At 35.8% G+C, this 23,324-nt stretch overlaps 2 protein-coding genes across 2 annotated transcripts; one reads left to right on the top strand and one right to left on the bottom strand.

The window, feature by feature from the left end:
* Positions 1-861: 861 nt before the first annotated feature.
* On the top strand, positions 862-3,527 carry LOC132140604 (lipocalin-like). Its single transcript, XM_059549421.1, has 6 exons — positions 862-1,025; positions 1,887-2,026; positions 2,098-2,177; positions 2,260-2,373; positions 3,166-3,267; positions 3,335-3,527. Exons 1-6 carry the CDS (start codon positions 930-932, stop codon positions 3,346-3,348), a joined length of 546 nt encoding a protein of 181 aa, XP_059405404.1. The 5' UTR covers positions 862-929; the 3' UTR covers positions 3,349-3,527.
* Positions 3,528-4,581: 1,054 nt separating this feature from the next.
* On the bottom strand, positions 4,582-22,584 carry LOC132140603 (zinc finger Y-chromosomal protein 1). The gene is made up of 8 exons (XM_059549420.1): positions 22,391-22,584; positions 21,344-21,440; positions 18,674-19,003; positions 17,582-17,731; positions 16,321-16,440; positions 12,850-12,984; positions 10,012-10,149; positions 4,582-9,260 (listed from the first exon to the last, which is right to left on the bottom strand). Exons 2-8 carry the CDS (start codon positions 21,408-21,410, stop codon positions 7,957-7,959), a joined length of 2,244 nt encoding a protein of 747 aa, XP_059405403.1. The 5' UTR covers positions 21,411-21,440; positions 22,391-22,584; the 3' UTR covers positions 4,582-7,956.
* Between the last annotated feature and the right edge of the window lie 740 nt (positions 22,585-23,324).

Raw genomic sequence — 23,324 nt, 5'->3', positions numbered from 1 at the left:
TATAATGACATAGGTATGACACAGGTATTTCAAGGAGAGGGTGACTTATGAGGACATAACCCATGTCCCCATTTTTCAAAATGCTTATAAATCATACAGAATGAGTTTTTTTGAGAAAGTAGAAATGCACAAAGTTTCCTGTGAGGGTTAGGGTTAGGTGTAGGGCCATAGAATATACAGTTTGTACAGTATAAAAACCATTACGCCTATGGGATGAACACACTTTACACAAAAACAAACGTGTGTGTGTGTGTGTGTGTGTGTGTGTGTGTCTGTGTCTGTGTGCGTGTGTGTGTGTGTGTGGATACTGGTTAAGAAGGAAACTTACCCCCTCACAAACCTCTGTGCCAATGGTTGTGTAACAAAGCTGTTAAATGAGAGGCCCTAAAACTCTACAATATTTATGCCCCTGTGTGTGTGTGTGTGTGTGTGTGTGTGTGTGTGTGTGTGTGTGTGCAATGAAAAGAGAGAACTGAATGGATGACATTGAGATTTAGATGTGTGTGCTGAGCATCCGGCACAGACGGACAAGTGTATTGGAGCTTTGTGTGTCTCTGTGTGTGCAATGTGTGTCTCTGTGTGTGCAATGTGTGTGTGTGTGGGGGGGGGGGGGGGGGGTTTACATACAGTAGATGTAAATTGGAGACAAAACTCCCCCACAATCTGAAAAAAAAGTGTAAAATGAAGAATTAATTTCAAAACTGTAAATAAAAAAAGTTGTCTGTAGGGTTTGTGTTGGTTTGAATGATTGTAATGAACTGTTGGTATGTGCTCCTGTAGATGTGTGTGTGTGTGTGTGTGTGTAGGGGGCGTGCGTTTATGTAATGGGCTTCTGCTCTATATAAGCTCCTGCAGTGGGACTCTGGGATCTGAATTCAGCTCTCGAGCCCCTGATTCCCACACACTCCAGACCGAGCTCTGCTGTAGTCATGGCAAACGCCCTGCTGGGATTGCTGGGAGTTTTGCTCTGTGTCCTTGCTGTCAGTTCTGAGGTCACACCGCAGGCAGACTTCAATCTCAAGGGGGTAAGACTGCAAGACCGGGATACAAATAGGGTACAATTAAATTTAAGAGAAATCAACGAGGAGACAATAATAAAATCTTATTTTGTCTTTAATTTGTTACTATATGTGTGTGTATACATGCATATAGATAGGTAGATAGATGGATAGATATTTCAGAACTTGTATCATTAAACATATAATTCAGAAATTATAAAAAATTATTGAACTTTTTTATATCTATTTGAGTAGTTAAAATGTACTTTTTTACTTTTTAGATTTTAGGCTCAACAGAATTTATTTATTTCAGGTGCTTAAGTGTCAGGGCTGCTACCCATTTATTCATACATACTTAATTTATTTTATTTATTTCATTTTTTTGCACAAAAACTTCAATGTCTGAATAGCTTAAAAAATACAATAATTTCTGGTCTATTGGAGTAGTTAAAATGTTTGTATTTTTCTGCGTGTATATTTTGGCTGTCATCGCAGCTGCCCATTTATTTCAAGCATAAATAAATACATAAATAAATAAAACATTTTTGCATGACTTTTTATATTACAAAACGTGTATCAAACATTAAATTAATATTTTAGAAATGCTCAATAATTATGGCACTTTTAACTATTGTTTCTGTCAACAGGAAGTGTATGTTTTCATCATGCATGCTTCATTTTCATGCAAAAATAAAATAAAATAAAATATGAATAAAATAAAAAGAATCAATATATTTTTTTCTGCATAACATAGTTTTTATATTACAAAACTTGCATCAAACATAAAAGGAATAATTTAGAACTTTTTTTAAACTAGATTTTTAGCTTTAACAGAAAGTGTATATTTGGGGTGTTTAGTCCCCTGTTGTTGACGTGTCCTTCACACAGGTGGCTGGGAAATGGTACCTGATTGGTTTTGCCACCAATGCTGAGTGGTTTGTCGTCCGCAAGGCGAACATGAAGATGGGCACCTCCATGCTGACACCAACTGATGAAGGAGATCTGGAGATATCATATTCCAGTCTCAAGTAAGACAAAATGTTAATAAAATCTTCTCATGTCGAATGATTTTAACCCTTAACCCATCCTGTTTCTCCAGTCCGGATGGCACATGCTGGACAATGAACAATTTGGCTCAAAAGACGGATATTCCAGGGAAATTCAGCTTCCGCAGTAAACGTAGGAAGATAGTGTTGATCTAGACATGAAACACGCTAGTGATTTATTCAGGATTCAGACAGGAATTGATGTGTTTCCTCAGGCTGGGAGACTGACAATGACATGCGTGTTGTTGATGTGAAGTATGATGAATATGCTTTGATCCACATCATCAAGACCAAAGCCGACTCCACCACGCTTCTCAACAAACTCTACGGTAACTAACATTTAGTATTTTTAATTTTTAGCAGGTTTTGAATCTAGGCCCCTTCACATACACACTAAAGACAACTATATACTTCAGTTAGATTAGATTTTTGTCATATTGAATTTAATGCTGATGAAAATGAGGCGAATATACTTCCCCATTACACATATGGCCAAAAAAAAAACATCTGGAGAAAATAGATTTTAAACATATGCTTTAAGCAATTATGTTAAATGAGAGATCAAAACTAGTTTTTTTTATGTATTTAAACGTCAATGTATTTTATTGTACTGAAAATATATGGAGGGCAAAATATATTTCAGAAAATATAAAAATGGCAAATATGTATTTATGTAAATATATTTTGAAATTATTTTAGCAAATATGTAGCAGTAGTAGTATAAGCATTTGTATTTTATTTATTGCCCATTTGATTCGAGTATATGTATAAAGCATTTATTAATCTCAGTTAATGTTCACAAATGAACCATTCTTTTATTTTCAGCTGACTGAATCTCTCTTAATTTTCAACTTTATCTTTCACCTCAATACAATTGAATATAAAACACACAATTGTTTTCTGATGGATAAAATGAAGCTCTCACCGAATTTCTTCTCGTTTCGCTGAAATATTAGAAAGGTTAAATGGATTATGAAGCTGTTTCTTATGAGGTTAAATTTCATGTTCCTCAGCCTGTGATGTGTGCAGTAAAAAACGTTGTGAATAGCATCAGCTCAGATTATGAGGAAACTCACTAAAGTTTGCACTGATTCTGGATTGTTCTCGGGACACTTGTGAAGGCCGAACCCCAGACCTGAGCCAGGACGTCCTGGACAAGTTCACAGAGTTTTCAGTGGAGCAAGGCATTCTGCCTGAGAACATCGCCATCCTGCCGAAAAATGGTAAAACACTCTTGTAAACACTAAATATGAGTGTATCCAGGCCTGACTCCGCATCTTTTCTCTCCAGACGAGTGCCCTTGATGTGCTGCTGTGAAGCTCCTCTCTGAATCCTGACCGATTTCATGATTGTAGTGAATCATTTAAAGTGCCTCTAGTGTTTTCTGCTCTCACTATCAGTCCTTTTACCCTCGAAATTCTTTCCATCATTTATTCCTATTTCTTCATGAGTATGGACCAATAAAATCTTTTGTGAGTCTGTTTTGAGGCATTTATGTGACTCGTGTATTTAGCTGGTTACACTCATAGAAAATGACTTTTACAACTGAAATTGTTGTAAATATTGAATGCTTTGGAGCATTTGGTCTCTTTTAAAGATATTTGGCAGATTATTGTAGAAGTGAAAAGCTATAAAAGTTAAATGTAAAAATTAAGTCTTCATAAAACACGAGTTTTAAGCATGTACGCACCAGGGATATAACTACAACTAAACGTTTTTTTTTTTTAATGTTAACTGAAATAAAGTATGAAATATAAATAAATATTTCCGCTAATTTCCAAGGCTTTACTTAACCAACATAAATAAATATATAATAGATAAAATGCAATAGAAATAAAATCTATAGCTTATAAAAATGAATAAAAACTAGTTAAAAATGATAAAAAAAATTGTTTTTATATAACATTTCCTATAATATACAAATGAATAAAAGTGATTGAAAAAAATTAATTATTTTATAATTCTATTAGAATTTATCTAAATTACGGTAATCAAATTTATATTTTAAAACCACAATAAAAATATATATGAAATAATAAAAATGACTAAAAATAAAAATATGAAAAAATAACAAACACACACAAAATACTAAAACCACATTAAAATAAATCTTAAAAATGTCAAACTTTAACTGAAATAAAAACTAAAATACATATTTTTAAAAAAAACTCTTATTTCAGCTAGTTGGCAACATTTCTCGTTTTAGTTTACCATGATGTACTAAAATAACTTTTTTTTTTTTTTTTTTACAAAAACTGTAGGCTATAGACATTTATATAGACATACACAACTAAATGACAAAACCATGACAAAGCTACAAAAACAGAACAAATAATATAAACTAGTTGTAGTAGTGTCAAAGATGCCAAAATAACACAAATTACACTTTAAACACACAACTTTAAAGATAATAAATAATAAACCTGATGAACTTGCTTATAAATTACATAAAGAGCATCTACCGCATGAATGTACATGTGAGCGCTCATTATATCCCACATAAAAAGATAACTGTTTCCATAATGAAGAACAGAGGATGCAGGAAAATACTTTGCCTTTTATTTCCTTTTTTATCATTTTTTAAACAAATGTGAAGATACATCCATGACAACACAAAGTTCTGAAGTCCTCTTTCCGAAGTGTTTACATCTACACTCTCTCTTTACAGATCAGTGTACAAAACAATAAGTTATAGTCCCATAGATTCCTACTTACATTTAACTATACAACAAAGTTTAAACGGTGACCAAATAAATATCTGCAGTATAAAAATGATCACAGGGAGAGAGCGAGAGAGAGAGGGCGGGAGGAAAGGCCTGGGAAGTGCTTCCCTTCCCGACCGATGGCATCGTTTTTGCTAATCATTGCTAATGGTGCTGTTTGGACACAATGGGAGGCTGTTTCAGTGCTTCCAGGTCGAGTCCCGCTGGAAACCTCTGGCCAATCACATGCAAAGCTGGATATGACATCATCCATCACAGGTTAGTGGAGTTGTGACCCGAATAAGCATAATTTGATTCGACTAAAAACACAAAACAGCGCATTTCCAAGACGACTCGCCTTGTCGATTCCAGCTTTGGGTCATGTTTTGGTAACGAGTAAAGGATGCCAGCCTAGAGCACGCTTTCAGTGAGGTCTGACAGCGACTGTTTAAGACAATTAGTGGGTATTATTGTATATTTGCACTGACTGTATGTGAACATCACTTACGAAGCCGCCAAGACGAGGCGGTCACCTGGTGGAAAGGTTATTGGCAACGGCAAACATATCTGATGCATTGCTTTAAAGATAAACCAGAAAAATCATCAACCATAATCATACACACACACGCATACACATCATCTGTAATCTCCTCGTAGCTGTCCTTTTCAAATGAAACTCATACAGCTTGTTGTGGATCCTGACGAGAAATTAAATTGGCATGATGACTTATCAATAAGGTTATCAAAACATGATTTTGGTACACATAATTGGCATACTGAATCTTATATAGTGTATGTTTACAATTCATATGGCAGAGTCTCAAAAAAAAAAAAAAAAAAAAATAGATACAGGCTCAGGTCAAATTTCACCCCAGAAACGAAATAAATTTTAATTATTATTAATATTTTGAACCTATTAAACCTGAACTGTTAAACCATCGGTGGTAAAATTTTAAATACAACTCATTGTGTAGCAATAAATATTTTTTATTTGATTTTTATACAAAACAAAATGGTGCAAAAGTAATTTTCACTCTGTAAATTGCACATATTTCCAAAAAAATAGAAAATAACACATTGACGTAAACGTGAAATGCTGAAGTATCAAGACGGAAATACAGTGGCATTTTTTATTTTTTTTGAAAGATATATATAGAAACATCATTTAGCAGAGATAGTTTTCCAAGAAAATACTATTTAAAGTCTTTCTACTTCAGAGGTTCAGTGTGTTACCTGCTGATATTTTGTAATTAATTGTGAAAAGAGTGGAAATAGTTTTTACACCATTTTTTTAGTTCCAATAACTCTAATTCATTGTCCGATGGTTATTTACATATCTGTAACATAAAAAATATTTACTGCAAAACAACTTGTATTTAATTTAGCATGAAAGTAGAAAAGAAAATGCTATTATGTTGTTGTTTTTCTCAATTTTGGGGTTAGATTTGAGCCAGACATGCTCTTTACATGAGTTTTACTACACATCTCTGTGGTCCCAAACATCCAAGAGAAATGCATTGAAGTCAACGTAGAACATGAGAAAACATTTACCTTTGCATGATTAAAATCTGTCCTATTAGCGAAGAATTCAAGCTTTCTTATAATTACACAGACTAAAGGGGTTATATCTGGTCTCACAGACCCAAAATGCCTGAGATCTGAGGTGCCAGAGATGCTTTATAAATCAACTTTGTTCATGAGCTGCATGGACTCAATCCAGGAAGTTAATGAAATTTAGTGCTGAATAAATCTTTAAATAAAAATGACATGAATGGCTTTTTTTCATTCATGGTTATAGATAATGCTGCATCTGTTTTCCCCTCATCATCGTCATCAAATCAGATCATATGCACTTTTTACGATGATTAAAGGTTTGAGAGATCAGATATCAAAGTAAAGCAATGTACTCAGTGCCAATGAAAAACAGCCTGATACCTACCTTTCTGACGTGTTTCTGAATATTAAAAACATTTACTGGTGTCCATGTTTTTCAAACAGCTATCTATCAGACCGACATGCTAATAAAGTGCAAGACTGATATCAATCACATTATATTCATAAAGCGTTTCAGAGAGGTTATGTTAGCTACTCGATGACTCTGAAACACTTCAGGAAAATGCACCTGATCCCAGAAGCTGGATGCACATGTAAGTTTCATCTACTAAGATGACAAAACCAAACTGAAATGCATTGAAAAACATAAAACATCTACAGGTAAAGGAATAGTCCAGCCAAAAAAAAAAAAAAAATTATTTACTCACCCTCCTAGTCATACGCTTTTATTATTATTAATTTCTAAAGTGAAGGGGAAGATTTCCAATGAACAACAACTTAAATTTGGGTCAGTCCTCACACAAATATATCAGAAGACTTCAGAAAGTCTTATTTTAATATTCATAATACATTATTATAATGATAATATTATAACAAAAAATCAGTTGTTTTTTTTACGTTCCTTGGCCGAAAATCTGTCAAGCTAATTTTAAACAACATGAGAGCAAGTAAATTATTTTCACATTTTAAATTTTAGAGTGAACTGTTCCTTTAAAGGGATATTTCACACACACAAAAAACTATTTTCTGTCATCATTTATGATGTTCAAAATGTGTTCGACTTTCTATTCTGGAAGACATATTGAAGAAACCCAGCAGCTAAATGGTTTCTGTTCCTATTGACTTCCATTGTACGAACAAAAGATAGAATGGAAGTCAATGGAAACAGAAAGAGTATGGATACCCAAATTCTTCAAATAATCTTTTTTTGTGTTACAAAGTACATCAGTGGGAACCAAAACAGTTTAGTTATTTCCACTGGAAGTCAACGAGAACTGAAACTGTTCGGTTACCAACACTATTCAAAATATCTTCATTTGTGTTCCTAAAGAATAGAAGTCAATGAGAACTAAATGCCGACTTTCTTTAGCAGAACAGAGAAATGCATACAGCTTTGAAAACGACACGAGGGTGAATGAATAACAACCGAATTTTGGTTTTTGGCTGAACTGTTCCTTTAAGACTGGAGAGACCATGTGATCATAAACAACGTGAAAGCACTATGTCACCAAACCCTTTTCTCTCGCATACAAACACAACACACACACTGCTATGCATGAGGGGTCTTGGTAAGAAGCCCAATACGGAGGTTGCCAAAATGAAGGATGGCGATTTCCAATCACTGGCTGTTTAGTGTGTTTACGGAAGAGGAGGAGCTCATTCTGCTGGCACCATGTCTTTATGGTGCCTCATAATGTGCTGGTTTTTCTCCGAAGGTCTCCGGAAGCCCTTCGAACAGTACTGACAGCGATGCGGATAGTCCTTAGTATGGATGGAAATAACGTGTCTTTTGAAGCCAGACGCGTCTCCTGTGCTGTAGTCGCAATATTGACATTGATACACCCTCCGTTCTCGCTGGCCCTTCGAGCCGCCGGATTTCTTTACAGCGGGTGCTGCTAACTGTGCCGCACTTATAGTCCTCTTAGGGGCGGGCTTTTCTGTGGGCGGGGCTTGTGGTGGCGACGCCTGAGTGGGTGGAGTTGGCGACTGCGCCGGCTGCTGCTGTTCCTTAGTGTGAACGGATAAGATATGGCGGCTGAGAACGAACGGGTCTGCGATCTTGAAGTTGCAGTGGCGGCACTGGTGCAGTTTCTTGGCTTTATGCGACGCCGAGTGTTTCTTAAGCTCGGACGGCCGGTGGAAGCCTTTCCCGCAGACAGCGCATTTATGCGGGTAGTCTTTAGTGTGCACGGAAATGACGTGTCGCTTCAGGTCACTGGAGTTGGAGCTGCGATGGTCGCAGTGGCTGCACTGGTGTCCCCGAGCGTCCTCATGTGTAGCCGCGTGCTGCGTCAGCTCATCTTCCTCGCCGAAGGTCTGGCCGCAGCGCTCGCAGTGAAACGGCAATTCGCGACTGTGCTTCGTCTTCACGTGCGTCTTCAGATTGGACGAGTCGGCCGATTTGTAATCGCAGTACATGCACGAGTACGGCTTCTCGCCGGTGTGTGTGCGCATGTGTTTCTTTAGCTCTGACGGATGGCGGAAACCCTTGCCGCATTCCACACAAATGTGCGGAAAGCTCTTACTGTGCACGGCCAGCAGGTGGCGATTGAGCAGCCCTTGCTCGGCAGTCTCATAATCACAAAACTTGCATTTGTGCGTCTTGTTCGCGGCGGCGGGAGGAAGAGGCGACGCGATGGCCGTGGGCGATTTCTGCTCCTGTTGGTGGTGCTGGAGACGGTGCGAGAACAGCGCCGCCTGCTGGTGGAACTCCTTACCGCAGGTATCGCATTCAAACGGTGCTTTGTTGCTGAGCGCATGCACCTCCATGTGGTTGTGCAGACTGACTTTTTTGTTGGTGGTGAAGTCGCAGTCCGTGCACTGGTATTTTTTGCGAGTCAACACATCCTGGTGGTGGTTGCGAGTGTGGCGCTTGAGGAAGCCGCGGGATTTGAATTTCTTGCCGCACAGCATGCAGGGATAGACGGTCAGAGGCTGTCCATACGGACCGATGATGATCGCTGGAGGGAAATGAGAGGAGATGGAAAAGGATACTGAGAGGATAAAAGATAATCAGTTCTGTAGCAAACTGAATGCAATATGCAACTTGGGGTGTTAAATAAAACTATTAAAAAGCATTATTGTTAACTGAAATAGAAAAACTAAACTAAAATGTTTGCAAGGAAACATTTAAGTTTTGCTTAGTTTAAGTTGAATGAAATTACTAACTGGAAATAAACAAAAACTGAATAAAATCATAAATATATAGAAGGAAAATAAAAACATAAATAAACAACTATACTGCAAGACAACAAAAACACTAAAAAAAAATATGAAAATATAAAAACTGCAGCTGATACAAAATATCACTACAAATTAAACAATTTAAAAATCTAAGTATAAAACAATTGATGATACTAACATAATACTGGATACAACATACAATTCAATTGAGACTGCTTAAATAAAATTACAATTAAACATTAACAAATGATTAAATTCACAGAAAAATATTTGAAAACAAAACAACATTTTCAACATCAAGGTAAAAAAAAAACTCTATACTTGTATATTGGCAAAAATGTATATTTCTGCTTTTAATCCTCATTTTACTTCACAAAGTCATTTGAAATTGCCCTTCGGCGTGATGCATAACGCTACAAATGTACTATGCATAATCTGCAATTTTGTGTAAAGCTTAGGACTTTCAAATAAATTCTACAAAACCTAAGATTTATTAATTTAGTTGGTGGGAGGTGAGCGTGCTGATACCTGTTTGGACCTGTCGGGGTTCAGCTCGTCTCTTGTTCTTGCCGTGTTGCCGGTTGAGTTTGTCCAGTGCATCTGACTCGTCAATGTGCAGTAATGCGCTCGCTGCTCCATTACGGTTCTCACAGCCCTCATCCGCACCTGCTTACCAAACACACACGAACAGATTCACAACCATTTATCAGTAGAAGAAACATCCTAATAAATGCAAAACCACAACTTTATTATTTTTCAAAATACTTATATTTGACCCTGAACAACAAAACCAGTCATAAGCAGCATATTTGTATCAATAGCCAACAACATATTGTATGCATCAAAATTACTGATTTTTCTTTTATGCTAAAAATTACTAAAAATTAATATACTAAAAATTAGTATATTAAGTAAAGATCACGTTCAATGAAGATTTATTGTAAATTTCCTACTTTATATCAAAACTTAATTTTTGATTAGTAATATGCATTGTTAAGAACTTCATTTGGACAACTTTAAAGGCGATTTTCTCAATAATTAGATTTTTTTTTCACCCTCAGATTCAAATAGTGTCCCGTCCTAACAAACCACACATCAATGGAAAGCTTATTTATTATAAAACTAATTTTCAAAAAACTGACCCTTATGACTGGTTTTGTGGTAAAGGGTCACATATCAGTCAACCACTATTGAAGACGACATTGAAGTACAGAAAGTCAGAAGCAGACCTATGATTACTGAAATTTAATAAAAGCCATATGGACGAAAACAAGACTACTAAAAATGACAACGCACACAATAAAAATACTAAAACTGAAAACGTTAAAATAAAAACTACCTCAAAACATTAAAAAATATTTTTTTTTTCAGTGATACCAAAATAACACAGATTTTGAATCAAATCGAGATCAGAATCGAATCAAAAATGCATACATGAATGAATGCATCGCGATTGTCTCTGGAATCGATTCTGAGCTTAGATTTTAACAGCAGAGGGCGCTCTAATCTAGTTATTATCCACACACACAAATGCTTGTGAAGTAGAGCGCTAATGCGTGTAATTTCACCTCGGCTCAGAATACTTTTACGATGCCAGATTGATGTAAAAAGTCCACTGTGAACACCCTTGTAATGCATGTCAACCTTTTCCAATCTTATGAATGATTATTTTAGGTTCAGGTGTGTGCGGGGATTTGGAAGCTAGCAGAGTACGGCTGTATGCAGCATCAAAACTCCGCTCAGAATCGATGCGGAATCATTTCTCGATTCATTTTCCCAGCCCAACCATTAAAGGGTTAGTTCACCCAATAATCAAAATTATGTTATTAATAACTCACCCTCATGTTGTTCCAAACCAGTGAGATCTCCATTTATCTTCAGAACACATATTTTAGATTTAGTCCGAGAGCTCTCAGTCCCTCCATTGAAGCTGTGTGTACGGTATACTGTCCATGTCCAGAAAGGTAAGAAAAACACCATCAAAGTAGTCCATGTGACATCAGAGGGTCAGTTAGAATATTTTGAAGCATCGAAAAAACATTTTGGTCCAAAAATAGCCAAAAACTATGACTTTATTCAGCATTGTCTTCTCTTCCGTGTCTGTTGTGAGACAGTTCAAAACAAAGCAGTTTTTGATATTCGGTTCGCGAACGAATCATTCGATGTAACCGGATCTTTTTGAAACAGTTCACCAAATCGAACTGAATCGTTTTAAACAGTTCACATCTCTAATACGCATTAATCCACAAATGACTTAAGCTGTTAACTTTTTTAATGTGGCTGACACTCCCTCTGAGTTCAAACAAACCAATATCCCGGAGTAATTCATGCACTCAAACAGTACACTGTTTCCCGTTCTCGAGTCAAGAACCGTTTCTGTCGGACGCGTCTGACTCGAGAACCGAGGAGCTGATGATACTGTGCATGTGTGATTCAGCGTGAAGCAGACTGACACACAGGGCGTCTGAACTGAACTGATTCTTTTGGTGATTGATTCTGAACTGATTCTGTGCTAGTGTTATGAGTGCAGGTAAACCGAAGGCTTGTAATCATCGCCAATGACGCCATTACGTCGAGCGCAAAAGAACCGGTGAACCGTTTTCTTCAACAGATTTATTGAATCGAACTGTCCGAAAGAACTAATGGTGATCCAAAAAACCGATGCAACCGGTTCTTGACTCGAGAATGAGTCAATCTTTCGTTCATTATCTGGCTCGGTGTTCATCTTCAGTTCTCTCTTCACAGCAGTTCAGTCAGTGTACTGTTTGAGTAAATGAATTACTCCGGGATATTGGTTTGTTTGAACTCGGAGGGAGTGTCAGCCACATTAAATAAGTTAACAGCTTAAGTCATTTGTGGATTAATGCGTATTAGAGATGCGAACTGTTTTAAAACTATTCAGTTCGATTTGGTGAAGTGGTTCAAGAAGATCCGGTTAAATCGCGTTCGTGAACCGGATATCACAAACTGCTTTGTTTTGAACTCTCTCACACAACAGACACGGAAGAGAAGACAATGCTGAATAAAGTCGTCGTTTTTGCTATTTTTGGACCAAAATGTATTTTCGATGCTTTAAAAAATTCTAACCGACCCTCTGATGTCACATGGACTACTTTGATGATGTTTTTCTTCCCTTTCTGGACATGGACAGGAGACCGTACACACAGCTTCAATGGAGGGACTGAGAGCTCTCGGACTAAATCTAAAATATCTTAAACTGTGTTCTGAAGATCTCACTGGTTTGGAACGACATGAAGGTAAGTTATTAATGACATAATTTTGATTATTGGGTGAACTATCCCTTTAAGGCTGCAGATATACTACATGATCTGGATTTGTAGGCTCAGTGAAGTGTGGACTCCTGACCGTATGCAGCGGCCCACGCGACGGGCATGAAGTCCTTGCTGAGGGCCGTGCTGTCATACGCTCTGTCGTGAGGAACCGGCTCTTCTCCTCCCACCACCACCTCCATGTACACCTCGTCTGAGAGCTTCGATCCTCCTGCGCACACAACACCACAAACTATACATAAACGAGGGATAGACACACAACAACAGCATCTAAAACCACTGTACATCATGACATACACAAGTAGTATGTCTCATGCAGTTTCAATTAGTTTCATCACTGGAACTCTATTATTGCATTTTGCAGCTTAAAAATTAGAGAGTAGTAAATTGGGTACAAGGATAACTACATTTGCAAAACTGGAACCAAAGGCATCAGTCATTCAGAAACATCATTTGACATTTGTAGCACAGAAAGAGCAAAGGGCTTTGAGCAAAAACTACATATTTATTTGAGCTTTTGCAGCCAATATTAAGCAAACATTTTACTGTATGGTTATATCAGAGTGAATCACTTTATAGATACTACACATTCACAATATAGATATTTCTAATGAAAATTTAACAACAACAAAAAACATAAAATATGATATATTAAATAAAATAAAACATTGTTTAATATAAAAAAATATATATCAAGTAATCATGTAATAAACAACTATATATTAAAATATAGCTGCAAGCAGCAATATCGGGGCCAAGCACTACAGCGGCAAATTTAGGAGCTAAGCATGGCATGGAGGACCACACCAAATGCAACAATGAGCAATTAAACCAATTTTAGGATGATTGTATTTGGAATGGCTGAAAAATCATAAATACAACCACTAGTAATAAGATTAAATGGCCTATCACTTTTGACCAACAGGTGGCACTGTAATCAAATCATTTTGGTGTGTTCTGTGTGAGATGACAATAACACACAAAAAGTTCAGTGTCAATATGCTAAAGCATTGCAGAGATACAGCCTGAAGTGTCATTTTGGCATGATGCCTCAATTTCGTCGCGGTGGTATGGGAAAACGATTTTGTGTATCGATACAAAATCCATAACATTTTGTCAGCACAGTCTAAAGATCATATGAATCAATTTTGGTGAAATTCGGACTAACGGTTGATGAGGAGTTCGAAAAAGTAGGTTTACGACATAAGTCAAAATGGTGGTCAGGAAGTTTGGCTTAATCTGGCATATTTGGTATCTATGTTGTCGGCATAAGCCAGGGAATATTTTGAGACCAGTTTCATTGCAATAGGCTAATGCGTTAAAATATTATTAGCATTTTTATGTGTAATTAATCATGGTTAATGAATGGTTTATTACTCTTGACCAATAGGTGGCGCTGTTTCCAAATTTATGTGGCATGGTCAATGTGAGGTGACGATGACACATACAAACTTTGGTGCAAAAATGTCAAAGCTTTGCAGAGATACAGCCTCAAATGCATTTTGGCACCCTTCCAGCAAATTCGTTGATGCGCTAAATGAGAACCGTTTCATATATCAACACGAAATCCATAACTTTTGGCCAATGGGGTCTGAAGATGATCTGTGTCAAATTTAGTGAAAATCGGACCAAAGGTCTAGGAGGAGTTCGAAAAAGTAGATTTTCAACCTGAATCAAAATGGCGGACAGGGAGTTCAGATTTCCTACAAAAAATTGGTATGTCTATTGTCGGCACAACCCAAGGAATATTTTGAGATGTTTCATTACAATAGCCTAATGCAATCAAAAGTTATTAGCATTTTTGTAAATTTCATAATTGAAGGTTAATGAATGGTTTATTACTCTTGGACAATAGGTGGCACTGTTTCCAAATTGATGTGGCATGGTCAGTGTGAGGTGACGATGACACATACACAGTTTGGTGCAGATATGTCAAAGCTTTGCAGAGATACAGCCTCAAATGCATTTTGGCACCCAAGCAAAATTCCAGCAAATTCGTTGATACGCTAAATGAGAACCGTTTTGTATATTGACACGAAATCCATAACTTTTTGCCAGCATGGTCTGAAGATGATCCATGTCAAATTTGGTGAAAATCGGACTAACGATCTAGAAGGATTTGAAAAAGTAGGTTAATCAAAATGGCGGACAGGAAGTATGGCCAATTTTGGCATAATTGGTATCAATGTTCTTGGCATGACCCAAGGAATATAGGTATAAAACTTTTCATGACTCACTGAATTTAAAGTGTGATTTTTGGCCAAACCATTCAGAAGTTATAAGCCAAAATATGCATTTTTCATATCTCCTGACCACTAGGTGGCGCTGCATCGAAACGCTGCAGGTAGTCTCAGGTCATGCTTGTTATAACACACACCAAGTTTGGTCTCAATATACCAAACCGTTGCTGAGATATAGCTTCACATGCACTTTTGTGTGCTTTTCGTCAAATCTGTTCACGTGTCATTCGAGAACGGTTGGACGAATTAATTTGAATTCCATAACTTTTTGCTGGCTTTGTCTGAAGATGATCTGAGCCAATTTTCGTGAAAATCGGACTAACCGTCTAGGGCGAGTTCGAAAAAGTAGGTTTTTCGAAAAATTGAAAATAGTGAAAAAACTAAACCTTGCGATTTTTGAATTTTGGGGTTAATTCGACTTGGCTTGAGCAAAGGATTCAGAGGAAAAAAGAAATTTCATTTTCTGGCTTACGGTTCAAAAGTTATTAGCATAAAAATATTGAAACTTTGGACAAGTGGTGGCGCTAGAGAGTTGGAGTTAGAGACTTCAAATTTGCTATAGTTAATGTTGGGACTTTCCTCTATCAGAATGTCAAACCATTACAACTTTCCCGCCATCGGTTCTATGGGCTGCCATAGATTTGCGGCGGAAGAAAAGAATTACGCTAACGGATACAATAGGTGCCCCTAATAATAAACATGCTATATTTGGATAATCCAGTGAATTAAATACTTTTTAATATTTTCACTTTGTACTTGGAACTTAACAGACAAAGCAAAAGATCAGATGATTCATATTAAACAACTGACAACAGTGTAATTAAATGGTGCTTTTTAATATCATTAATATTCTAATATTTATTAACTTTTATATTTTCTGTTTTAATTTTTGTTATAATTTTAGTAATTTTGTTTGCATGTTTTTACTATTTTTATTAGTTTTTAATGTCCACTTATTTCTTATTAATTTTTGATTTCAGTTTTAATTTGTGCAATTTTAGCATTTCAACAAACTTAACTGTTTTTAGTTTTTTCATATTTTATTTTATTTCAGTTAACACATACATATACACACATATATATACATGCGCACACACACATATATAAATATATATATACATATATGTATTTTTTTTTTGTTACTTAACTACACTGGTAAAACATCTTTCCATTATAAAACACTTGAGTTCAACTAATTTTATAAAACAGATGTTTTTGTTGTTGTTGTTTTTCAATATTATAATTTCATTACAATTACAATTCACAACAGTGCTGCTTCATATTGGGAAGGGTTCTCAGTTTCTCACCATCAGTCGGTGTGTGATGAGCATCTCCCACAGACATGTAAACCATCTTCTCTCTGAGCGGACGAACCACAGGCTCAGCCAGAGCCACCGCCTCGTTCTCACCCAGATCCACCGGCTCTCCTACACACAGATACAGCACTAAACAACAGTCCCACGACCAGACTACATCCTCTTCACAGGCTGGTCAAATCGCAGACAGCATCGACAACAACAATAAGGATTTTCTTATTTTTTAACTTGCCCTGGCAACATTTTCACTCACACTGAAGTAAAAATGAAAAATGTTCTAGTCTGGCTGAGCAACAGCAACTAGCTCTAAATATGATACACATTGGGATACAAATCTCCTCAATCATGATGCATCATGAAATCTAGATCAGAAATGAAGAGCAGGAGAGTATGTGCATCTGGAGTTTGAGTCTCAATTTCTTTGAAAATAATGAACTGCAGTTTTCATCAATGAGCCCTAAACAGTGCTGCTACTGTCAACTAAAGCTAATAAAATAAATAAAATATTTAAATGAAATGAGAAATTTTGCGGAAGCAACTAATCAAAATTTTAATTACTAAAATTTATAAAACTTAATCTGCAATAATTTAAAGCTAAACAGAGAACATCACAGAATATTAAAATATTGAATAATAATAATAATAAGATATTAAAAAAGACCCAATTAAAAATGAAAAAAGCACATAACTACACTAAAATAAATTATAAAAAATATAACATTCAAAAAATAAAATGAAACACAAACTTCACATGACAAATAAATGAGAAATTAGACATGAAGCCTTGGCAACCAAGTGAAATAAGTTAAAAATATCTAAAGCTAAAACAGAAATAAAAAATTAAAGCTAAATAGAAATATTTAAAATATTATAATATTAGATAACACTATAAAAACGAATAACAATGACAAAAGCACATAACTATAAACGACATGATTTTTTAAAACTACAAACTGAAGATAAAATAAACCACAAACATTATATAAAAAAAGTAAACGAAAATTTACAAGAAACTAAAATACATTTACATTGAAATACTAAAATTACTAAAACTGAAATAAAAGCTAAAAAGAAGTACAAAAATAAGAACATTATAAAATATATTTAATAATATTCTACAAATAACTAAAATATTGTTTTATATAAAAAAGAAAAATGAAAAATATTAAAATAAAAGCTAAAATCCCTAAATACTTCAGCTGAGTAGAAATAACACTAAAGTAGCCCTGATTTAAATCTGTTGTTCACTCACCGAGGTCGTCTTCTCCCGAGTCTGCTTTAAAGATGTAAACTTTAATGACTTCCTGTCCGTCCTCGTCCTTCTCCACTTCCTGGTCATCTATCGCCCCCTCGACGGTCACCTCGTCTCCGTCTCCAGACACCATCTTCCCCGCCTCGTCCACTACACAGGAAACAACACACTGGATCATTATGAACACTGAATGCTTGATCAGAAGCATCTTTAGGATTATGATAAAAAGAAAGGAGACAAAACATTGGAACTGTAACATTAAATAAAATACTACCTGTTATTAAATATTGCATGTAAAAAAAGCCATGTGTTAATGTCTATTTTTGGACAATTCAGTCCAGCTTGAAAAGGTTGTCCAAACTATTCAGACAGAAACAATTAAACGAATAACTGACTGAATAAACAAACAAACAACCGTTTAGTAAATAAACAACTTTAACAAATGAACTGGCAAAACCTAAACAAAACTATGATTATTTTTTTTTTAAATTAAAAAACAAAATTGAAACAAACATTGATGACAAAAACAAATCTTAATCAAATATTTTAACTTATTATATTACATCATATTATAAAACTACTAACAATGACGAAAGCACATAACTAAACAAATGTATATCTGTAAAACTGAAGATATTTTTAAATAGTAAAAAGCGGCTTTACCAAAATTAATAAATAATGAAATGTAAGAAATATAAAAAAAACAAGTAACATTATGTAATATTATTAAACTAATAACGATGACAAAAGTACATAACTAAATAAAATGCAACTTTTAAAAAAAATGAAGATATAAAAAAAGTAGCAAGCATTAAGATACAAAAACTAAAAATAAAATGCAGCCTTGGCATCTAACTGAAATAAGTTTAAGATGAGGCACTAAAAATAATAATATTATAAAATATTATATTGCATAATACTGTAAAAAGTATTAAGAATTAAATATATATATATATATATATATATATATATATATATATATATATTATTATTATTATTATATACACATTTCTTATAAACAAACAAATTAAATGTTGCAGATGAACATTGAATCAGATGAAGGAGTGAGTGAGTGAATGAGTGGTGAGTTACAGGAGATCATGAGGTAATCTCCGCAGCCGTCCGAGTCGTGCTCAGCATCCCTGCCCTCCGTCACCAGAACATCCTCCGTCATCTCTGCCATGGCAACACCATCCTCCTCTTCCTCCTCCCCCTCCAGTGACATCACACAGGTCTCCACAGCAACACCCTCGTCATCATCGCAGTGCACGTACTCAGCGACCACATCCTCCACTGCGTCCTGGATGACGAGCTCGTCGGAGGAGAAGCCCTGGACGGAGGCGGCCTCGCCCTCCACCTCAGACACCAGCACAGTCTCCTGCAGCTCCACCACGTACTCCTCCTCCCCAGCTCCGCCCTCATCTGTGACAACACACAACTACTGCTCAACACTACGGTGCACACTTCACAACGGACACTGCTGCTTACTACAGTTCAATTACATCCCTGGACCACTAAACCAGTCGTGAGGGTCAATTCTGTGAAATTGAGATTAGTGCATCATCTGAAAAGTGAAACAAATAAGCTTCTGTGCTGAAACCTTGGCTGTTCATGGATAATAGCGATGACAATAAAGCCACCAGTAGGAAGCAGCAAGCCCCAGTTTTGATAAATGATTTATTGAAATGTTCAAATCCAATGATTCGTTCAAAACGGCTGATTCAATTAACTAAACAAGCTTGCGTCCCAATGTGCATTGTGTACTATACATCCTAAATTCTATGTGATATTAGTCATTTTTAATACTATTTAGGGCAGATGGGCTGGATAGTATGCACACTGGGACGCAGGGAAGGTGTGCACCTGAATGAGCCACTGAATCACTGACTCACTTGATTCGTTCACAAACTGATTCATTCATGGAAGGAAACAGTGTGTTACAATGCACTGTTGTAGAAAATTAATAGCACATTTGTGCTAGCACATGTATGTCTACTGATATTCAGAAAAGTACATTGCTTGTGCAATGAATATTAAAACATAAAAACTCATTCATGAGTATTTTTTTCTTTTATTGCTTGAATTATAAGTTTATTTCACCTGTATTCTAATAGGCTTCATCACGCAGTGAATGCTTTCGGACACAAGACGATGATTTGATAATGTCAGCACACACAGCACAATAACATTATATCAGGGGAATGTTTTACATACTAATGAAGGAAAAACCATACCTTTTCTGCTGTCTTCTTTTAAAAGGAATTCAAGTTGCAATTGAACCATTTTGTGCGAAAAATGATGAAAACTTGCTTCAGCTTGTGCGCAGCTTGTTACAGAACCGACTTCTGATTGGCCAATTGCTGTTATTCGTGAATTATCTTAAGTAGATAAAATTTCATTTGCATGATTTTACATAATAAGCATTATTAATCCAAAGGGGACGGTAAGGTTATTCAGCCCTGCTATTTGAAAATCTGGAATCTGAGGGTGCAAAAAAAAATCTAAATATTGAGAAAATCAACTTTAAAGTTGTCCAAATGATTTTCTTAGCAATGCATGTTACTAAACATATATGATATATTTATATATCATATATATCATATATGATATATTTACAGTAGGAAATGTACAAAATATCTTCAAGGAACATGATCTTTACTTAATATTCTAATGATTTTTTGGCATAAAACAAAAATCAATAATTTTGAGCCATTTTTGGCTATTGCTACAAATATACCCCAGAGACTTATGACTGCTTTTTTGCTCCAGGGTCACAGACACACAAATATACAAATATACAAATATATATATATATATATATATATATATATATATATACACTGCTTTAAATCTGCTTTTTGATACCATAATAATAATAATAAGAAAAAACTGACAACAGTAAAAGCACACATGATAATTATTTTTATTACATAATAATTATTATAATTCATAATTAAATATGAATACATTTATGTGTAATACTTAACAATTCCATACGTTTTATTATAATTATATCATTTTAAAATGTAATTATATTAAAATATTCATTATAAGTCATTATATTCATTATAATTTATTATAGTAATATATTATAAAAGAATTTTTCAATGTAATAATTTTTCAATAGATTTTTTCCGACAGAGAGTTTAATAAAAACTCTTAATATCATAATGAAATATACACTAAATATAAATAATGCATATAAATGTACATTTATAATTAATAATATAACTAATGTTATTTATAATTAAATTATATAAAAACAATTATATATATATATATATATAATTTTTTTCACATTATGCAATTTAATTATGCCATTTTAATAAGGTATATTTATGTATATTTTTCCCCATGTAATATATTTGTAATTTTAATAATTATTTGTTATTCTTCATAATAATGCAAAAAAAATATTAATTTTCATCATAAAATAATAATAATAAATAATATAAATAAAAAATATGAATTAAATATAATGTGTGTGTTTGTAACTATACATAAGTAATTAGAATCCAACATTATTGAAGAAATGCATTTGTACTTAAAATGATTATTCATATTCACATTCCTGAAATATTCCCGAAAATTTACAAAATGTTTCATTATAAAATATATCAATTCAAACTTTACATTCTCATCTGTGATGAAAAATACGGTTTCATCCAATCAAATGCTCTCTAGAATTATAACAACACAACATTAGCATTAAGTGTCCCAGACATACAAATGAGTGAGCAAACGTCACGCTTTGTTTATTACCTGAGCCATGCAGTATAATCTTTGGCTCTTGGGAACGGAGAGCAAGCCTGGTCACCTCCTCATCCATCGTCTTTATTCTTCATTTGCCACGGCACAACTAACACAACAACACACACAATACATCAAGAATGTCTGATAGAGACCATTTATGACAAAAAAAAGAGAGAATCAAAGAGTTAAACAATCACTTAGAAGAGAATTACTCTTTCATACAAAGTAAACACAGAATGAAGCCTTTATAGCATAAGCTCTGGGAGGATCATACACACTGTGACAGGCTTCAAGAACTAGTGCACGTAATGTAAACATGCCATAGGCTTGAACAGACAGACAGCCGTGCATAAATAAATGATAGACAGACAGACTTATGAATATGACACTAATAATTATTGAACAGATTATTAACGGACGTGAATGTCCCTTTAATTTGCAAATGACTGCGACAAGAAGAGCGACTGGAAATTAAACGTGAGCACCAATAAACGGTTGTGCATTTAATAAAATGATGCAACACGTCTTTAAACGCAACGCAAAATGCATTCAACGATACGTGCATGTCAGGAAACACTCGAAGCTTCATGCATTTGAGAAGAATGCGTGCAGTAGCGCGCGCTGAAGGTTTCCTCGTATTTCAGCACATGAAACCGGACATAATCATGGCGCCTTGTGACCATAATTTCCCCCCTTGCACTGAAAACAAAACCTGCCTTCCCTGCGCGCGCCATTTTGAGTCATAATAACATCGCGCGTTTGATTCCCACGCATGCATAAGCGCGAGCTTTGCTTTAAAAACAAAGGGGCGTTTGGTGTCGCGTGCATGCAGGGGTATTTATAAACAATAACCCAACCCCCAGCGCTACAGGCCCGTTCGCGGCCTTCGAGAGGCCCGGGGCCCAGCGGCCAATCCGAGGCCTCGCGTCTCCAGCCGCGACGCGAAACATAATGCAACAAAACGTGCAATAAACGCGCATAAACCTAACGTGCGCGTGCAATGAGCGGGCGGGATGAACCCCGCGCGGTACGGTTCGTTGGTATCGTCGCGCTTACCGTAGATCGATGCGCGGGGCGGCCTCCAGATTTTCCCCAGGCACGCAGGCAGGCCGTCGGATTCCCCCAGACTCGGGCAGGGCTGGAGCGGGAGTTAGCGGGCGCTGGGCGGGCCGCAGTGCGCAGGGAGGGCGGAGCTCCGCACACAGACGCGCTGCAGCCCGCTTCTCCGTCACTGCGCAGAGCCGCAGGAAAACGCGGAAGGCTGGTGACCAATATTTACCGGAGAAAGCGAAGCTAACGGTGAGCGACGGTGAAAATGATCGTGCCAGATACTTTAAACGCAATGTTTAAACATCATTGGTCTGATTGTTAATATCAAAGATGTATGTTTTCATTGGCCCTTAAAAGCGCCCACTGGTTTGCGCGACATTTTCATGCCCACATGTCTTAGATAAAATATTTAGTGCACAGATTTTAGCGATAGAAATCCAATCTGTTCATCTGCACAATATCCAAACCGAAGGCTTGCAATTTATTATGAAACATCACAGGTGCACCCCCCCCCCCCCCCCCCCCACGACCCCGTTCTTTCCTTTTCTTTTCTTTTCTAAACATTTTTCTCCTATCTCTAAACCTAAATCAAAATGTGACTGGACCACAAAACCTGTCATAACATAAGGGTCAATTTTGTGAAATTGAGATGTTATACATCATCTGAATAAATATAATCTTTCCATTGATGTATGGTTTGTTAGGAGGACAATATTTGTCTGAGATACAACTATTTGAAAATCTGGAATCTGAGGGTGCAAAAAAATTGAAATATTGAGAAAATTGCCTTTAAAGTTGTCCAAAGGAAGTTATCAGCAATGCGAGTGTTGTATGTATTGTAGGACATTTACAAAATATCTTCAAGGAACATGATCTTTACTAAAAGAAAAATCTATAATTTTGACCCATAGATTGTAAGCTATTGTTAGTTATTGCTACA

The sequence above is a fragment of the Carassius carassius genome, chromosome 5, assembly GCF_963082965.1.
Source record: "Carassius carassius chromosome 5, fCarCar2.1, whole genome shotgun sequence".
NCBI classification, from domain to species: Eukaryota; Metazoa; Chordata; class Actinopteri; order Cypriniformes; family Cyprinidae; genus Carassius; species Carassius carassius.
This window is presented reverse-complemented; position numbering and strand designations above follow the sequence as displayed.

Excerpts from the sequence above, each read along its gene's own strand:
- LOC132140604 (XM_059549421.1), top strand. The coding sequence starts at position 930 with ATGGCAAACGCCCTGCTGGGATTGCTGGGAGTTTTGCTCTGTGTCCTT. Across the intron at positions 2,178-2,259 it reads ATTCAGCTTCCGCAGTAAAC|GCTGGGAGACTGACAATGAC; the intron begins GTAGGAAGATAG and ends GTGTTTCCTCAG. Across the intron at positions 2,374-3,165 it reads GCTTCTCAACAAACTCTACG|GCCGAACCCCAGACCTGAGC; the intron begins GTAACTAACATT and ends ACACTTGTGAAG.
- LOC132140603 (XM_059549420.1), bottom strand. The coding sequence starts at position 21,410 with ATGGATGAGGAGGTGACCAGGCTTGCTCTCCGTTCCCAAGAGCCAAAG. Across the intron at positions 17,732-18,673 it reads AGATTACCTCATGATCTCCT|TGGACGAGGCGGGGAAGATG; the intron begins GTAACTCACCAC and ends TTTCCTGTGTAG. Across the intron at positions 10,150-12,849 it reads CGCGTGGGCCGCTGCATACG|GTGCGGATGAGGGCTGTGAG; the intron begins GTCAGGAGTCCA and ends TTTGGTAAGCAG.